The sequence below is a fragment of the Oreochromis aureus genome, linkage group 8, assembly GCF_013358895.1.
Source record: "Oreochromis aureus strain Israel breed Guangdong linkage group 8, ZZ_aureus, whole genome shotgun sequence".
Taxonomy (NCBI): domain Eukaryota; kingdom Metazoa; phylum Chordata; class Actinopteri; order Cichliformes; family Cichlidae; genus Oreochromis; species Oreochromis aureus.
This window is the reverse complement of record NC_052949.1, coordinates 11,187,616-11,205,949: the sequence shown is the minus strand read 5'-3', so window position 1 is coordinate 11,205,949 and position 18,334 is coordinate 11,187,616. Positions and strand designations below refer to the sequence as shown.

The 18,334-nt window shown below is 40.5% G+C and overlaps 1 protein-coding gene across 4 annotated transcripts; it reads left to right on the top strand.

The window, feature by feature from the left end:
* The first annotated feature begins 566 nt into the window (after window positions 1-566).
* fbxo11b (F-box protein 11b) lies at window positions 567-16,918 on the top strand. Of its 4 annotated transcripts, none has more exons than XM_031750663.2 (22): window positions 567-923; window positions 2,188-2,351; window positions 2,542-2,602; window positions 2,823-2,964; window positions 3,051-3,180; window positions 4,310-4,393; window positions 4,519-4,651; window positions 7,618-7,724; window positions 8,538-8,649; window positions 9,582-9,688; window positions 9,804-9,941; window positions 10,026-10,243; window positions 10,334-10,514; window positions 10,607-10,729; window positions 11,914-11,999; window positions 12,709-12,785; window positions 12,872-13,015; window positions 13,191-13,301; window positions 13,376-13,483; window positions 13,564-13,672; window positions 15,118-15,216; window positions 15,373-16,918. In XM_031750663.2, the coding sequence occupies exons 1-22, from the start codon at window positions 836-838 to the stop codon at window positions 15,500-15,502; spliced, it is 2,652 nt and encodes an 883-aa protein (XP_031606523.1). In that variant the 5' UTR covers window positions 567-835; the 3' UTR covers window positions 15,503-16,918. The 4 variants fall into 4 exon arrangements, with proteins under 4 accessions (XP_031606523.1, XP_031606522.1, XP_039472389.1 ...); XM_031750662.2 differs by having other exon boundaries at window positions 2,820-2,964; XM_039616455.1 differs by having other exon boundaries at window positions 2,542-2,623.
* Window positions 16,919-18,334: the final 1,416 nt, after the last annotated feature.

Below are 18,334 nucleotides of genomic sequence, written 5' to 3'. Positions count from 1 at the left end.
AAGAAAAAAGTGCAGTCAATCAGTCTGCCTTTAAATTTACACCATAAGAATGCGCCAATAAATAAGTAAATAAAACTAATGACGCATTGGTTTAAAACTTTTAATTCATAACCATTTTTTCAAAAAAGCTAATTTACTAATGGGTTTTTTGTGTGTAGTGACATTAAAAAAATAATGAATTCCTAAAGTTCGACTTTTATTTAGAAAAACTCCTAATTGATCATAATTTCCATGTAAATACAAACACATCTCTCAGCTGACTCATATTTTCCACCAGAACACCAGCCCTTATCAGATATTGTTACACAAATTCCTTTTTAATAGCTTTTCTTTTTGTATTGTGTGTTTGGTTTACAATTAACCCGTAAAATACACTTACGCGACGCTTGTACAGCCCCCTTGATGTGTCCTGCAATGATCAAATCGCCGCTTGACCGACTCCGAACCCCAACAGAAAGGTTTTGGCAAGTCGTTTGATATGGTGCTTCTGATTGGTCGCTGCAGGGTGAGATTATGAGATGGCAAATATTATTGGTCCACCGGACCTTGTGTTCTTTTTTTTTTTCTCGCGATTGTTTCCCGTGTGGGTTAATGGCTCCTCCTGCTACAGACTGAGACGGAGCTGGCACCGAGCGGTGAAACGGGGGGAGCTGTGACACCGACGGAGGAAGAGAAAAACGCGATTACACCCCAAATACTAGCGGGTTTTTGATCGCAGTTGTTTGGGTGTAACCGGGAATAACTGCTGTCCGGGTGGCTGTTTGGGTTGCGGGCTAAATTTGGTAGCGGGCGGTCGAGGATAGCAGTGTATTTTTTCCAACAACCAACTCCCCAGATGAACTCCGTCAGAGCCACCAACAGGAGACCCAGGCGAGTGTCGAGGCCGCGCCCGGTGCAGCCCGAGCGGAACAACGGGGACAGAGGTACGCTACTCCACGGTCAAGCTAAAGGTTTCACACGAAGTAATGTCAGGCGTAACAGCCTTTACATAACCCCTCCTTTTTTGGCTAATGGTACGTTTAGCGCTCCTACAGGCGTCGGATTCGGCAGGAAACACCGAGGCTTCTCGCTCTATGGCTCAGGCCAGGCCTCGCTTTGTTTGGCTTGAGTGATTGGGGCTAGCTAACGCCGCTAGCTAGCTCACCAGGTTAGGTGGTGGTTGAGGGGGTTGTCTTCGCTTAACGTAATGCGTATGTAGCTACAACATTAATAGCTCAGATTCAGGTAACCTCAGCGGGAGGCAAAGGGATCGACTCCAGTCGCTCACACCACAGTCTCCGCGTCTGCTCGAGCGGTGCATTCCCAGCTGTCACTACCGTTTCTGACGGTGTAAATCTGCGGCGTCTTTGGACTGCCATTTTTGGGGTGTAACGTTAACAAAAACATTAGCAGCGAATGAGGGCAAAGCTAACTAGCTGCCCCCCCTCCCCTCCCCTGCAGCTTGAAGAGGCCACACAGATCAGCTGTGATAGATGATACGGTGGAAATTGGATAAATTCACCGAGTCCATTTTGTGCTCTTTGCGCTGCAGTTTGAAGCTAATGCAGGCAGCAGATTTAAGCACTATTCCTCTTCCCTACTCTCGGTGACTGCTAGCCGTGGTATGATTTGTTTACACGGCGGATTTACCAGCTACGCAGTTCAGTTTTTAGCCATTAGCCGCACGTCTGATCGACATCATAGGCGGCCCTTAATTTGACAGCACCATAAAAGATGTGTCTGATTCTGCACGCATAGGACCGCCTTACAGACCAATGCACGCCGACTGATATCTGTTGGGAATAACTAAACATATAAGACTGGTAATGTGGCTGCAGCGGGTGCATCTGTCATTATCAATCACCAACCTTTGTCTGCCTTGCCAGCTATTACCCAGCCTGTTAGCCTGCGCAGTTGGCATACAGTATGGGATTTAAATGTGCACCATTGTGTCAATAATGATCTGGATAATAAAAGTGTTGCCATTTCTGGAAATATTATAGGTGTGTAAAATTGGTAAAAAGAGATGAGACTTCTTTAGAAAATGTTGATTTTTTTTTTTTGTCTTCCTTTTTTTTTTTTCTAATGTAATTTTTTTTTTTTTTAAATACATGACTCACCCTGCTTTATAAACCAGCTTTGTTCACCGAGGTGCCTTTCTTGAAAGTGGTGTGTATATGAAGAATATGTTTCTGCTTTTCTACTTAGATGAGGAGGCGCCTGCAGCAGCTGCAGCAGAAATGGCTATTGAGGAGTCCGGTCCAGGTGCCCAGAACAGTCCCTACCAGCTTCGACGCAAGACCCTGCTTCCCAAGAGAACCGCCGCCGCCGCTGCCACCGCCTCAGCCTGCCCTAGCAAGGGCCCAATGGAGGTTAGACAGAAGCACTTTTTGAGTAATTCACTGCAATGTTGTGTATGACTGAGTGGGAGAGAATGGCTGATTAGTTGTCCTCCACTAAAGAAGCAATAATTTTGTGACACAGCAGTAAATTTCCCCCGTTGATTGCTCAGTACTTGGATCTTGGCATTGAAGTTTATATCCTACTCATCCCCTTTTACAGGGAGCTTCAACTTCATCAACAGAGGCCTTTGGCCATCGAGCCAAGCGGGCACGTGTGTCCGGTAAGAGCCACGACCTGCCAGGTGTGTGTTAAATGTCTGCAGCTGGGCAAGGACAGTGATTCCTTTTTTTTTTTTTTTCCAATCTATTAAATGGCATGACTTAATGTTCTTGTAGTGAAGCGATTCTCATAAATCTTACCTTATGATTGTGTGTGTGTGTGTGTGTGTGTGTGTGTGTGTGTGTGTGTGTGTGTGTGTGTGTTCTGTATATTTTTAGCAGCACCAGCAGAGCAATATCTGCAGCAGAAGCTTCCAGATGAGGTCGTTTTGAAGATTTTCTCCTACTTACTGGAACAGGACCTTTGTCAGGCAGCTTGCGTCTGCAAACGATTCAGCCAGCTAGCAAACGATCCAATCTTATGGTCAGTGTGTTCCCATTTTGCATATTGTAGTCATTAAACAAACAGACATCCAAAGTATGTTTTGAATGTGGAATTTAATTATCTAGGAAGCGCCTGTACATGGAGGTGTTTGAGTACACGCGTCCAATGATGCATCCTGAGCCAGGAAGGTTCTATCAAGTTAGCCCAGAAGAGCATGAACACCCAAACCCCTGGAAGGAGAGCTTCCAGCAGCTGGTGAGTTATTCATCATCATCACTGTGATCAGTAGTAGTAGTGACTGTTGTCCTTCTTTGTTTTTCTTTTTACACATCAAAGTAAACACTGTAGAGTTTTGTACATTGTGTATGGATTTGCAGTACAATTTTGCGACTCGGTGTAGTTAAAAACTGTGTCACTCTGTGAGAATAGTGCAGCTTCATGTTGCACATATAGTAAAACACATTTAAGAATCAAATCAATATCTCTGTATTTTAGAAGTGTTATAATTTGTATATGAAGCTATAGAAGCATAAATATCATTTGACTCATAACAACAATGAGCAGTGACAAATGTTCCTTGCAAGCACAGAAATGGGTCGTAGATAATTAATCAGATTTTTGTCATATGTGGTGGTCTGCCCTGTGACCACTGAATCCCTTTTGTGCAGTATCTTTACTTTTAAAGTCAAGTAAGATTGAGTTGTTAAAGGTTTAATCTGGTGTCATTACTTTCTGGAAACAAGCTGCACTGTCAGAATTTCACAGAAGTGATTGCCTAGTGCCTTTTATCAACAGGAAACTGGTCAAACTTAATGATAGATAGCTTTTTCGCTGCTTATACACGGCCTGTCAGAACTTCTGTGCAGTGAATTCTTGCAGTTTACCTGTAAAAAGAAATGCCTGTCAAATGTATGATTTGGTTTTTAAGTTGCGTTGAATTTAGTTTGCTTTATATAGTCACTCAGGTTTTTGCAAATGCCTTAGTCCTTGCAGTGAGCTGCTTGTTATAACATTAACCACTACAGTATCTTGTTGTTGCATCTATTGCAAATAACTCTTTGTTTTGACACCGCCTATGTTGTCATTCTCTTGTGGTTGGTTTTTTGGTTGCATGGGGTATTCAGATTAATTTGAGTACATGATGATTTACAGAACAGGGATCAAGAAATAAAAGCATCCCCTCTCACTTTTTCTCGTTATTAATAAGATGATTATGCCTCTTACAATTAAACAAGGATTGCTAACCAAAAACGTCAGGAAAACACTGAGTAGCGCCGTTATTGTTTGACACCTAGAAAGTTTGGTTTTTTGCTCTGCCGTTTGATGCTGAGGTCCAAGGATCAAGAGCAATATGTACTGACCTTGTTCTTATTCTGTGCTACAGTACAAAGGTGCACATGTAAAACCAGGCTTTGCTGAACATTTCTACAGTAACCCTGGCAGATACAAAGGCAGAGAGAATATGTTGGTAAGTTAAAAGTGTAGATGGAGTGTACAGCACAAATATTTCTGAGTTGCACAGCTAATTTAAACATCTGCATGTGTTCCAAACTGACCTGTAATGAATGAATTCTTTGTGTCTTTCTCCTGCAGTATTATGACACCATTGAGGATGCACTGGGTGGGGTACAAGAGGCCCATTTCGATGGTCTCATCTTTGTTCACTCTGGAATCTATACCGATGAGTGGATTTACATCGAGTCCCCGATCACCATGATTGGTGCAGGTGAGCAAGTTGCCCTCACTGAAAGATAGTTAAAACATTATCTTGATGCCTCTGCTGCATGCACTCAGTAACTCTCTGAAGAAGATGATACACTTCAGTTGTGTAAACTGTCTACATTGCTTCTGTAATTTTGCATCTACAAGAGGAGTCGAAGCACTTAGAATTTACAACATTTTTCATTTTTACACAGAACCTAATTTTTTTTTGCATGCTGAAAAAATAAAAATGGACAGTGGACTGATATTTGAGTGATACTTTTGTGGGCAGATGTAGCCTGTTTGTTTGTTTTTTTTTTTATTATGTTGCTTGATGCATTTTGTAGCAGTATGCATTTCAAAGTGGTGTCAGTAAAAGTAAAGGAGGCCATCATTAGGCTGCTGTGAGGGAGAGAAAGAAGACTACAGAGCTCATTATACCCACTACTGTCACCCTCTGAAACAGCATCTCACACTAAAAGTGACATTACATCCACTGGTGCGAGCCACTCTTTGGTGTTGTTTCGGCTGGTCGGGTTATCTTTCTATTTTTGTAACCGGGCTTAGCTGGCCAGTCGAAGACACAAATGTACGATCATGTCAGTTTTTACCGCCATTTCAATATCAGCACAGAAACTCAGATTTCCAGATTAAACAGGGAGAGATGTTGCAACTGCTTGAAAGGATGAGACTTTCTGAAGAAGACTTTTAAAAGAGGAGGAGAAAAACCCTTCCCCAATCACTTTGGTTTTTATTTGGACTTCTACTTGTATCCCAGCACTGATGGGGAGGTTCTGTCTGAGGGGTCAGTATAAATGGCAACAGGCTTTGGTGACATCACTGTTTGGGCCACACAACCAGGGTGGTTTTTAGTTAAAAAGAAACAATGTACATTAATTAACATTAGCACTCAGATGCACCATGTGAAATGTGCCAGACTTTGCTGTATAGGTGCTTTTTTTTTTTTTTTTTTTTTTGTTAAATCTGCAATTCCTAGCAGCTTCATTTCTATAGACTAAATTAAAAAAAACAAAAACAAACACATGCATCTATGCACTGATCATAGCCAGATGCATCTGAGTGATAAGACAAAGAAACCATGTGACATTAAACAAAGATTAGAAAGCTCTCACCTAAAGATGAAAGTACATTAGTCCAATTGCAAAGATCTAGATGGCTAATAACTCATTTGATTATCGAGTAACTGCTGACTTGTTGGGGTTTTGTATTTTGATTTGTTTTTTAAGTACCTTCATACAAATAAGAATTACACTGCTGACCTCAGCAATACAACAGGGGCCAAAAAAACCACTTAAGTGGATGATAGAAACATGAAACAGAATTGTCTCAGTCAGGTTTCAGAATTCATTATAGTAAAGAAACGGTGCTAGTGAAAGCTAAGTATGTTGTGGTCTCTGACAGTGGATGGGTCTCCGTGCATGTCTTGTTAGACCTCAAATACCACTGATAAGTATATTTTGCTACAAAGACTATGCACTATATTGTTATTAAAGGAATAGAACGATTTGAATCGCATCCGAGAGTTTTTGTTGTTGTTTTTGTTTTTTTATAGATGGGGAGTGTTTCTCACACATTACAGTTAAATATGGAGTTCCTGGTTCACAGAACCCTTATGCAGTAATATTAGAATGCAGAGCATTCATTTTCATTGCTGTGCAAACAATACACAGCTTCATCTATCCATAAAGCCAGAAGACACACATCATAGTCTGTTTTGTCCCATCTTGTTTCTCTTCTCTTATCCTCAAACCTCCAACTGAGTGTAGCAGATGGTTGCCCTTCTCTGAAGCTGGTTCTGCTGGAGGTTTCTTCTCGTTAAAAGGGAGTTTTTCCAACGCACAATCAGAGGGTGCTTGCTCATCAGCAGTTGTTTGATTGTTGCCATTTTCTTCAAAATACTGTAGCGTCTTTTAACTTGCAATTTTAAGAGCCTTGAGATGACTATTGTTGAGTTTTGGCGCTATATCAGTAACACTATTGAGGAAGTAGTTTGCTTTTAATCAAGCAACATCTTCCTGTGAATGGAAAACCACAAGATTTAACTGAAGATGTAAATATTTTGCTGCTTTAAAGCAGTGTTCAGACTAAAATGCCAGAGCAAAGCTTTGCCTTGTTACCTGTGTGAATACGGCTGCTTGGAGTGCTAGTCGGAGGAGTACAGCCGCTAACTCGAGCAAAAATTAGATATTTTCAGAACCTATACATGCTATGTTTTCACTCAGTCTTCCCTAACCCATCTTTTTCTTTTTATTGGTTCTGTTTCTATAGAAGAGTTGTTGAATCAAATCATTCTTTGAACCAAAATTACTTGCCAAAAATTTGAGATGGGATGGAGAAGGAATTGCTAATGCTCCAAAGCAAATGTCATTTAATCTTTTAAACATAAAGAAGGCAATGTTACAGCATTGATCTGTGTGACTTCCTATAGAACCAGGTCACTGGTGTTTATTATGTTACTGCTGACAGAAATAGCAGAATGCATGCTGATGTGTGCAGAGTAGTATTTTCTGCTCATGTTCACTCAGTGCTGTAAAACTGATAAGGTGAGCCAACAATACTGTGAAAGCAATCCGTGATCGGCATAAAGCAAAGAAATGTAATGTTCTTAAATGTCAGTCAGTCACATGACCTCAGCTCAACTGAGCATGCTTTTCACCTGTTAATGGCAGAAGGATCCTCACGGTGCTATCATTTAAAGGTGGCTGCAGGAAAGGAGTGGCAAAATATTTCAACATTTGGTGACGTTTGGTTTACAGACTTTAGGAAGCCATTGATTTCACTTCCAAGTATTAAAAATAATGCATGTATTTGTAGTAGTTACAGTTGCTTTTGAGGCTGTGGGGAGAAAAACAAAATGTAATTGCTTAAATGAACTTCAAAATCTACGCTTCAATTGTAAACGACTTGCTGTGCATGAACTGGACCTGGCTGAATGAGGGTGTTAATCATTGTTCTATGCTTTCCCCTCAGCTCCTAATAAAGTAGCGGACAAGGTGATAATAGAGAACACAAGAGACTCAACGTTCGTCTTCATGGAGGGCTCAGAGGATGCGTATGTGGGATACATGACCATCAAGGTAACTGTATGTCTCAGCTTTTACACTTAAAGAGTGATTGGGTATCCAAGACTGTCCTTTAGTGCCATCACAATGCTCTGTTGTTAGGTTATGTAGTCTCAGTGCTTGAGAGTCCTGCTTAGTCTCTGATCTGTTCATTCATACTTAAGGACAAAATTACGTCCTTAGTTGAAACTCTTGGGAGTCTCTGTGACTCAGATAGAACATGTACTTGAGCAAAAATCACATTAGTTTAATAACAAACAACATGGACCTTGTAATGATAATTATGAGAGCCTCACAGTCATCTACAGCTTGGTGAATTGGGAAAGAGATCATGAGAAATGCTTTACAATGTGGAAAGTTATGGCCTTGTGTGTGACTGATGTCTTTTCGTTGATTAGCTAATTAACTGATGTTTTTTAGAAAGATGGTGGGAGAACAATATGATTTCCTGAGGCCCTCTCTACTTCTCTAGTTTCTATAACCCTGACTTATGCACCTGAGATGGTGGAAGTGTGTAATTTGAGGCACAGCATCTTTGTGTATTTGGTGATTTTAGTATTAAAGGTTAAATTGACTACAAGAAATTGTAAATCTTGAGAAAAATATGGGAGATGTATTTTGTCATTTTACGTTAAAAGAGCGCAAATATTGTGTTATAACAGGATGTTTTAAGGTGGCTTGAAATATCCTGTTATGAGCTTCAAGTATTACTTGCACTAATGCCTCCAGTAGGAGGAGTCCAGTGTCGATGTTGTGGGAGGACAGAAGCTCAATGTGTTGTCAGTAATCGTGGCTTCGTTCTAAATTCCGCTGCTTTTCTCTCCTCAGTTTAATCCTGATGACAAGTCAGCGCAGCACCATAACGCCCACCACTGTCTGGAGATCACGGTGAACTGCAGCCCCAACATCGACCACTGCGTTATCCGCTCCACGTGTACAGGTATTTCACACAATTAAACCTCCTTGTTACAGGTTATAGGGACGTCCTCCTGACCCTGGACAACCTAGTGAAAGCAGGACTCAGCAGGCACCTTGTTGGCATGTGAATATTCAGCTTCACAAATGTAGTGTTTGCTGCAGGACTGAACTATTTTTACATGATGTTGTAGAACCTGTTGTTTTTGTGTGCGTTTTGGTCTGAGCCGAGATTTTCTTTGATTTGAAACCACAGATGTATCCCTAAAAAATTTTTTTTTTTTGTGTGTTTTGTTTTTTGTTTTTTTTTCTGTATTTCACTTAACTGATCAGTCCCCGGGTTAGCCTAGATTTGGCATTGGAGGGCTTGGAGATAAGAGAGTGAAATTATCAGGCTTCACAGAAATCTCTGAAAATGTTTCTCTTACTTGATTCCAGTTTCTGTTGTACTTCTTTCTCTAGTTGACTATTGGGGGCAAATATTTGTGGGTTTCCAAAGACACTACAGCTACTGTGTTTGTGAGAGTAACGTGAGGTGTGATACTTCAGTCTGTGTTGATGTGAATGCAAAGACTTTTTTTTTCCTGGCACAAACTGCATTCTCAATTAAAGGAGCTGTCTACCAGTCAGTTCAAAGCAGAGTCAGGAATTTGAAAGTAACACTACAGCATTAAAATCCTGGTTAAAATTGCATTTGTTCCATTTACTGGTTCATAGACACTAGTTGTGCATATGAACTCCATATGAAATGGTTCTGCATAGTTGTATTTTAGTTGCATGTGTTATTGCCTTTCAAGGTACTGGTGTGCTGTAAACACTTGTGTAGTTCCAAAGATCAAGTCTTTTCTGGATTTCTTATAAATAAAATTGAATTGATTACTGTCAGTCTATTTTAAAACTGATCATTCTTTAAAGAATAACGGTCATGTGACCTTTCTCTTTTCCTCTTGTGTTTAGTGGGTTCAGCTGTGTGTGTGAGTGGACAGGGAGCGTGTCCAACCATCAAACACTGCAACATCAGTGACTGTGAGAATGTAGGCCTGTATATTACAGACCATGCACAGGTAAAACAAAAATAAATCTCTCTATATATACACAAAAATACACACACGTGCGTACAAATGTTTGACAAGATTATGCTTCTGACTTACATGTACTATTTTTTTTTTTTTGTTCCAGGGCATTTATGAAGACAATGAAATCAGTAACAATGCGCTAGCAGGAATTTGGGTGAAAAACCACGGTAATCCCATCATTAGACGTAACCACATCCACCACGGAAGAGATGTTGGGGTGTTCACTTTTGACCATGGCATGGTAACTACTGTGAATTACGTTTTCTTACATTTTTCTGTGGAAACATCACAGATGAACTCACTTGTCGTCTTTTCTGGCTTTCAGGGCTACTTTGAGAACTGTAACATCCATAGAAATCGCATAGCAGGCTTTGAGGTGAAAGCTTATGCCAACCCCACAGTGGTCCGTTGTGAGATCCACCACGGCCAGACGGGAGGCATCTATGTCCACGAGAAGGGGCGGGGCCAGTTTATAGAGAACAAAATCTATGCGAATAACTTTGCCGGTGTGTGGATCACGTCCAACAGTGACCCGACGATACGGTAAGATAACAAACTTCAAAAAAGGCAGTGGAAGATACTGAATCTGTTTAGTTCAAGACTGTTTAATATAATTTGATTTATTCATTTCAGGGGAAATGCTATATTCAATGGTAACCAAGGAGGGGTGTACATATTTGGAGATGGGCGGGGTTTGATAGAAAGTAACGACATCTACGGTAACGCCTTGGCGGGGATCCAGATTCGAACCAACAGCTGCCCCATTGTACGGCATAACAAGATCCATGATGGACAGCATGGAGGCATTTACGTGGTAGATATGATATCTGATATCTGGTTGATTGAGATCATTTCCCCAGCGTTTAGCCACAGCCACAAGTTTGTAACAACCTGTTTTTGTTTTAGCATGAGAAAGGCCAGGGGGTGATTGAGGAGAACGAGGTCTATAGCAACACACTTGCAGGAGTGTGGGTGACGACAGGCAGCACTCCGGTCCTCCGCAAGAACCGCATTCACAGTGGCAAACAGGTAAAACTGAGAGCTGACCTTAATTATCTGATTCTCTCTCGGCTTATTTGTTTTAATATCAGCTAAGCATCAGCATGTTAAAACCAAACGTGTTAATTTAAATGTTAGCAATACATTTAATATTAAAATGCTGCATTGTAAAAGTTCAACTAAAGTGGGTCTTATTTAAGCTTGCAGTATCTGAGTATTTATGAGTCTGTACATTTCATTTTTGTATTAAACTGTTCAGGGAAAAGTCGTTGACATTTTCTGCTTTCCTACCTATATGTAGACGTCCAAAGCAATGATGTCTTATTCTTCTCAACTGAGAATATAAACATTTGTTTGTAAACCTGTAAAACAAAGAAAGGGATCACATTGGAGAAGATAAAACAATGTATTTTTGGTCTTTGTTTTATTGTCAATGATTTGATGCATGATATTTTGAAGAAATTCTTCTGAGGAGTTTTGTGTGAACAGGAATATTCTTGTTAAAGGACTTATTTTGGGGAACTGAGACTAGATGGTGATTATCATTAACTTCTAGGCCTTGCACTATGAATCGAGTTCAGCTTACCCAGGATATCTTTTCTGTATTTGCCTTCTCTTACCCTAACATCAGCAATCAAGCTAAGTAGGCACACAGAGGTGGTTATCAACTAGATATGTCAACTCAGTTTCCCAAATTTAGCTACAAGCATGTTAAATGGAAGAGGTTACACTGTTACCATCTGACCAATCACAGGCATTAAAATGTGTACAGGCAGCAGAGCAGATAATTTTATAAAAGAACAAACGATAAAGGTACGAGTGAGGAAAAATCTGAAGAAGCTGTCGCTTTATCAGTTAAAAGCTCAGTCATTATGACATGGGAGGATTTGATGGAATATAATTGATGTGCATAGTTTCAGTTTTTATTCTTTCAGCCGCAGTCCGAATCTCAAACATGACCTCTGCTAGGAAGTGAACTACCTTCGTATTACAGAAAATCCAAGTTTAACCCTAAAGCTACCAGGATAAGGCCACTGCTCCTTAGTTTCTAGAGTGTTTGTGTTTCACGTTTGTTTTCAAATGACTGCAGTGTTGTTGCCAGTAATCCGAAACGACACTTTTTGGTGTGTTCTGCTCCTGTATCCAGTCTATAATCTAGGTTATTTTTACCTGTAACTTATTTTTTTATTTATTTTTTCATCCTTTTGCTTCAGGTTGGTGTGTATTTCTATGACAATGGGCACGGTGTGTTGGAAGATAACGACATCTACAATCACATGTACTCTGGTGTCCAAATACGGTAAAGCATATCCCCCTTTTTTCTAAATTAATGTATATTTTCTTTTTATTTGACTGAAAAGTTTTCTAATCAGGAGCAGAAATACTCATTAATACTTATCTTTCACCAACATTAGAACATCATTTCCCAATAAAGGAGCAATGTTTGACCAAACACATCTATATGAAGCCGCAAAATGTATTTGAGGCGTTAAGATGCGACTTCACTGCAGTGGGTGTTGCATAGTATTCTTAGTACTAAGTACTTTTGCATTCTCATTCACAGTAACACCACATTTTTGTTACATTTGAAATTATAGATGGAGGTTCCAGTGTAATTTTGGCAGGTTAAGACATTGTTGGTGAAAGGGAACAAATTTGTCTCACTGTTAAATTTGTTACTTAAAACGGAAGTTATATAGTTCATAACTAGGGAGACTTGGAACTAATCTGTACTAGCCACTGCAAAATTAAGCGGATGATGTGGCAGGTGACTGATGTAGCAGGAGAAAAGAAAAAGCTGTGCAGGCTACACATTTTTCTAATTGGAGGAAGTAAAGAATTACTTAAAAAAATGGTGGCTAAAAACTTGAATGTTTAATCAGTTGCCAGGAACATTTCCTGTATTCACCAAACACTGAATATAAGACACTTTGTTTATATTAATAGTTTGATATTTACAGCTTTGTTGATATGGTAAATGAGTTACAATCATTATTACATCTTTAAAGGACGGGGAGCAACCCAAAGATCAGGCGCAACAAAATCTGGGGAGGCCAGAATGGAGGGATTTTAGTCTACAACTCAGGTCTGTATGTCACTCATTCATTGCACTAGGTCTGCCAAATAATGTGCAAATACTTTTTACTGTAATCGTGCTGTTAAATTCAACAGGTCTGGGCTTCATTGAGGACAACGAGATCTTTGATAATGCCATGGCAGGAGTGTGGATCAAGACAGACAGCAACCCCACACTGAGAAGAAATAAGATCCACGATGGCAGAGATGGAGGCATCTGCATCTTTAACGGAGGCAGAGGTAATACAGCATGATGCGGGTGGCCACAGGGTAGCTTCTGACATGTTTTTCCTGTTTTCTTATTTAGCTGCTATTTATGTTTCAGAGCCTCCCAGAACAAATCCATCGCCTCTGTTACTATGTGATTTTTGCTCCTGTGTATATTTAGCTTATTGTGAAATCTAACCACCTTTAGGTCTGCTGGAAGAGAACGACATCTTCAGGAACGCTCAGGCCGGTGTGTTGATCAGCACAAACAGTCATCCAGTACTACGCAAGAACCGCATTTTTGATGGCTTCGCAGCAGGTTAGATTTATGGGCGCAGATATCATCTTTATTTGTACCCTTCCTTTAGCTCATGGAAGATTTCTCATTTCCAGGTATTGAAATCACCAACCATGCCACCGCGACACTGGAGGGCAACCAGATTTTCAACAATCGTTTTGGAGGCCTCTTTCTGGCCTCAGGGGTCAATGTCACCATGAAAGGTAACGGGCTGCTCTATGTGCATTAAAGAGTACCTCGGTCAGGTCATGACCTGGTCAGTAACCACCTTTTCCTCCTCCAGATAATAAAATTCTGAATAATCAGGATGCCATTGAGAAGGCAGTAAGCAGAGGACAGTGTCTCTACAAGATTTCCAGCTACACCAGTTACCCCATGCACGATTTCTACAGGTAAAGCACGTCAGAGACACGCCAGTATGTTTTCTGTCATGTGTATATACACAAACCCATACAATGAGGATGCTCAAATAATGGGACCCAACAACTTTGCATCCTTTAGTGAAGGCTTAAGGACCATCCACACACAAAACGGTTGACTCCAAGAAAATGGCTTTTTAGCTGGTAGCTGAATGCTAGTTGACATTCCAGACCCTGGTTACTTGGGCAACCCTCTAATGTGTAATACTCTGCAGAAGTTTTGAGCTGCTTCTCATTTATTCTTCTTCCAAGGAGCCAAACTTTCTGTTAATGTTTGCCTTATGTATACTTGTCCATCTATAGTCTTTTTTTGCTAAGACACTTAACACTGACTTGTGACTCATTCAATCATAAAAGGGCACTTAGCTAAAGGGATGAACCAGTGTTCTCTAAATGTAACCGATAACTTGGCAAAGAACCACTTTTAAATTGTATTTTAGGCACAAAAATACATTTGTCCACCTTTCTTTAGCTATGTCAGTGCTTTAATGAATCACTGCACTCATTTTCCTAACAGTGGCAAGAAATGAGTGGCTCAAGGCTTTTGAACAGTACTGTGTTTGGCATCCTGTCATGCCCATTTGAAGGCACTTTGTTATTTCATGCTCTCTGGTCGCTGATGGTCTTTGCCGGTGTGGATACCTTTAATTCCTCCCCAGACCTTTCATTGACCCTCTCATTACCCTGCTTGTCATTTTCTGTAGTTACTACTTGCGTACATGTGTGAGTAACCTACTAAGCCAAACGCTCAGGCTTCAGATTGAACTACTCCTTTTTTTTTTTTTCCTTTCAATTTTTGAATCTGTGTGATGCCAATAAAGTGCCATTAAGGCATAGAGATGTAGCCGTGAGCACACTAGCCCCACCCACCTGCTGCTGTGGTAGGGACAGCCAATTAGAAGAAAGTTGGCTTAAAAGGAGAGGAGCTAAAATGCCTTATTTTAAGCAGAGAGAAAGTGCTTTGAGCATGTGAATCATGCAAAGAATAAATGAGTATAATAGGCCTGCTTTATTTAGAGCTGAAATGATTGGGCACTTGATTGAAAGCTGATTAGTCCATTTAATTTGACTATAGACGGATTCCTCTTGAGCTGCTGTTCTAGTCCCCAGATTTCTCCTTAAAGCACGCTCCTGTATTTGACTGATATGTTTGCCAATTTTGTTACTGACTGATTTTTATGCCTGGTGCAAAGATGGAATTGTACAGTGAAGCTGAGGCAGAAATGATCCTCCAGCTGTGAGGATTGCCAGAAGTGTCTTGAATTTAAAGATCAAATGGTTGAGCTAGAAATTAATAAGCAGGTCGCTAAACAATAATAATAATAATAATAATTAGTGCAGGGGTTTGAGATTACTTTATTTGACCTTACTGTTATGAAAAGGAATCTGATTTGAGTTTTTCCCCTTTGTCTCTCCAGATGTCACACCTGTAATACAACAGATAGGAATGCCATCTGTGTTAACTGTATCAAAAAATGCCACCAAGGACATGATGTAGAGTTTATACGGCACGATCGGTGAGGATTTAGTTTTTTCTTTTTTCACTGTTTTAATATTTAATAACTTTTATTAAATATTGACAAAAAATGCATCTGTTTCAGGCAAAGCAAGTAGTTCTTGTACCTGAATGTCTCTGAGGTTTATGCTTAAATCCCTGGTTATGTTGTCTTCAGGTTTTTCTGTGACTGTGGAGCGGGGACGTTGTCCAACCCGTGCACGCTGGCGGGAGAGCCAACACACGACACGGACACTCTGTATGACTCGGCACCGCCCATCGAGTCCAACACGCTGCAACATAACTGAAAGCCTCTGGTCGAGTTATTTTCTCCCATAAGCGTACAGACACATGACATTACACACGGCCATACACACATAAACGCACACAGTTACACACACGCATCCACTCGCAGCCATAAGGACCCAGAGAGACTCTGATTGCGGCGCTCTCGGACGGGATCGAGGTAAAAGAGGCTGCAGAGGAAGCGGCTTTCTGCTGCCTGCAGGGAGATGAGCTGCAGTGGAGGCAGACTTCACTAGAGGGAGCTGTGGAGCTGAGGGAAGACTCCGAAAGGCCACAAGAGATTCCTTATTGGAGCGTTTCCTATTGCAGTCTATAAACAAACACGGGAGGAAGAGAAAAGTTATGCAGAGAGGTTCGAGTATTGACGATCTCACAGTTCTTTAACCTCAGCTCCTACCCCTCTTCACCAACACCACCATCATCACCATCGTCGTCATCATAAGAACTGCTGTCAAAGACTTCCTGCTTCCTCGTAGCTGCCATCTCTATTGGCTGCCCAGGCAGTTGTACCTAGGCAACGGATGGGTGGATGTTGCTCTGTTGTGTGCGTGTGTGTGGGTAAAAGCAAGATGGTGCGTGTGTGTGTGCGCGCGTGTGATGGAGCACTTAAGCTTTTTTTTCTTTTTTCTTTTTTTAATATATGTTCAGATCAGTGGATTTTATTTCAATGCTTTCTCATGTAGTTTTGTATTTTTGAGCAAAAAGCTGACTGTATTTGAATGTCTTTTATTTTATTATATATTATTATAATTATTATTTTTCTTTGGTTAGCGTCCCTTCTCCCGCCCAAACAGCCTGTCAGGCTGCAGAAACTCAGACGTTCCAGTTGTGAAGTTCTTTCTGTGAAAGAGAAACTTGTTTAAACACTAAAAAAAAAGGAAATAGGAAAAAAAGAAACCCCTCTCTAGTATATTAGACTCAATGGCATGTGGAGCAGCTCCACAGTTGTATAAAAAGTATGAGTGTAAATGTGTGTCGTGTACAGTGAAAGTTGTGTGCGCGTGATTATATGTTTATAAATTGATGCAGTCAGTGTTTTTTGTGGAGAGGGTTTCAATAGGAGGTGTCAAGACTCCTCTAAAACTGGAACTAAAGAGACAATCTGCAGTCACACCCCACCCCACCCCCCAAAAAAATCCTCCCGTCTCACCCCCACCCCTGTGTATCGTGGTGACTGTGGCTCCTCATGCAGCCTGAATCGTATGCATGTACCATAACATCTAGACTTAATATATTGTGAAGTATTCAATAACCATTATGTAGATGCTAGTTGGAATCCAAAAAGGGTATACTTTCTTAGAAAGACAAAAAAAGAAAACAGGAAACTGGCCATTTCTAAGAAAATAAAACTTTATTAGATCAGAGGTGTCTGTCTTTAAATTCACTTGCAATAAATGTCCGTTTTTATAAAAACAAAATGCAACTCGAGAACCCGAGGAGATTGTGTTATGATGGTGAAAAACTGCCCTGATATAATTTGACTGCTCGCAGCTGCTCTGAGTCTTCTGTTGCCCGTCAGGGGTTTCGGATTGTCATGGAACAACTGCGTCAATCATCAGAAACGGCTGCTGATATTTCAGATTGATGTTTGCTATGTGTAATTCATGTAAATGGAAGATTTATGGCTGGATTGTTTCCAGTGGCCGTTTGGAGACGTGGTGCACTTGCCTACAATGACTGATGGACTTAATATTGCAGCTGTACGCAGATCAAAGCCTGAAAGCCAGAAGGAAGAAAGAGACGAGTTTCTGTGAACGACTGAATCAGGTTTTCTGTCTAAAGGCTGTGTGCGTTCAAAGATTGAGGATTGCACAATTTTGTTATCAAAATTATGGCTATATTAATCATTTGGTGTACAAAATAGCTGTGGGTTCCCTCTAGGCTGAGGTGGTACTTGTGCTATGATGCTTTTGCAGCGTGGGTGCATTGGTATTCACATTACGAGCTTAAGATATTTAAAGAATTTGGGGTTTCTCACAATTTAACAGCATTTTCAGCATTTACTATAAACGTAATTGGAGCAGAGAAGGATTACTTACTTTAGCTTACAGGCTTCCAAATTTAAGGAGCATGACTGAATTCTGGTGAAATGTATAAGATGATAAATATCTAGCAGAACATTTCAAAGGAGACTCAATGTGGCAGTATGAGAAAGATTATAAAAATACATAGTATTCAGTTTTGGCTTTACTTATGTATTACTCCTTTTCTACTGACACAATGTCTGGGCCCAGTGTAGAAACAGTTCCATCATCAATGAGGATAAAGTCCTTTTTTCACAAGGTGGCACCACAGCAGGTAGTTCCACATGTTTATTTGCTAGATTTTTTTTTTTGCACCAGATTCACTTCCTGTCACAACCCCAAAGGGATATGTGCATCCTCCTGGGATCAAACCAGGTAGCTGTCACTTGTTTGGAAAATGTGTAAACCAATAGATTGACAAAGTCTGCAATCAGTTGGGACTGAATGGGGTTAAGTAGTCAACTGCATGATATCTGTTTGCGATATGCTTATTCAATGTGATAAACTAGTGAAAATTGCTGCTACCGCTTACATACAAATACATATTTACTCAGAACCTCAGATCTGAAACAAACTCCACAAATAGTGATGTATTTGCTGCAGGATAGACAATTTAACTAAGATGAGATACTTGGTAACAATGCTTTTATGTAGGAATATAACAAGACTACAACCAGTTTGCTACCAGCTGAGACCATTTCTCTTTGGCACAGATGTGTCATAGGTGAGTAGTACTCATTGGCAGCCTGACTGTTTGCAGTATGTTGGCGATCTGAAGAGCAATTATTTCCAAACCTGGAATTACACCAG

Excerpts from the sequence above, each read along its gene's own strand:
- fbxo11b (XM_039616454.1), top strand. The coding sequence starts at position 836 with ATGAACTCCGTCAGAGCCACCAACAGGAGACCCAGGCGAGTGTCGAGG. Across the intron at positions 2,965-3,050 it reads GCAAACGATCCAATCTTATG|GAAGCGCCTGTACATGGAGG; the intron begins GTCAGTGTGTTC and ends TTAATTATCTAG. Across the intron at positions 13,016-13,190 it reads CATCTTTAACGGAGGCAGAG|GTCTGCTGGAAGAGAACGAC; the intron begins GTAATACAGCAT and ends AACCACCTTTAG.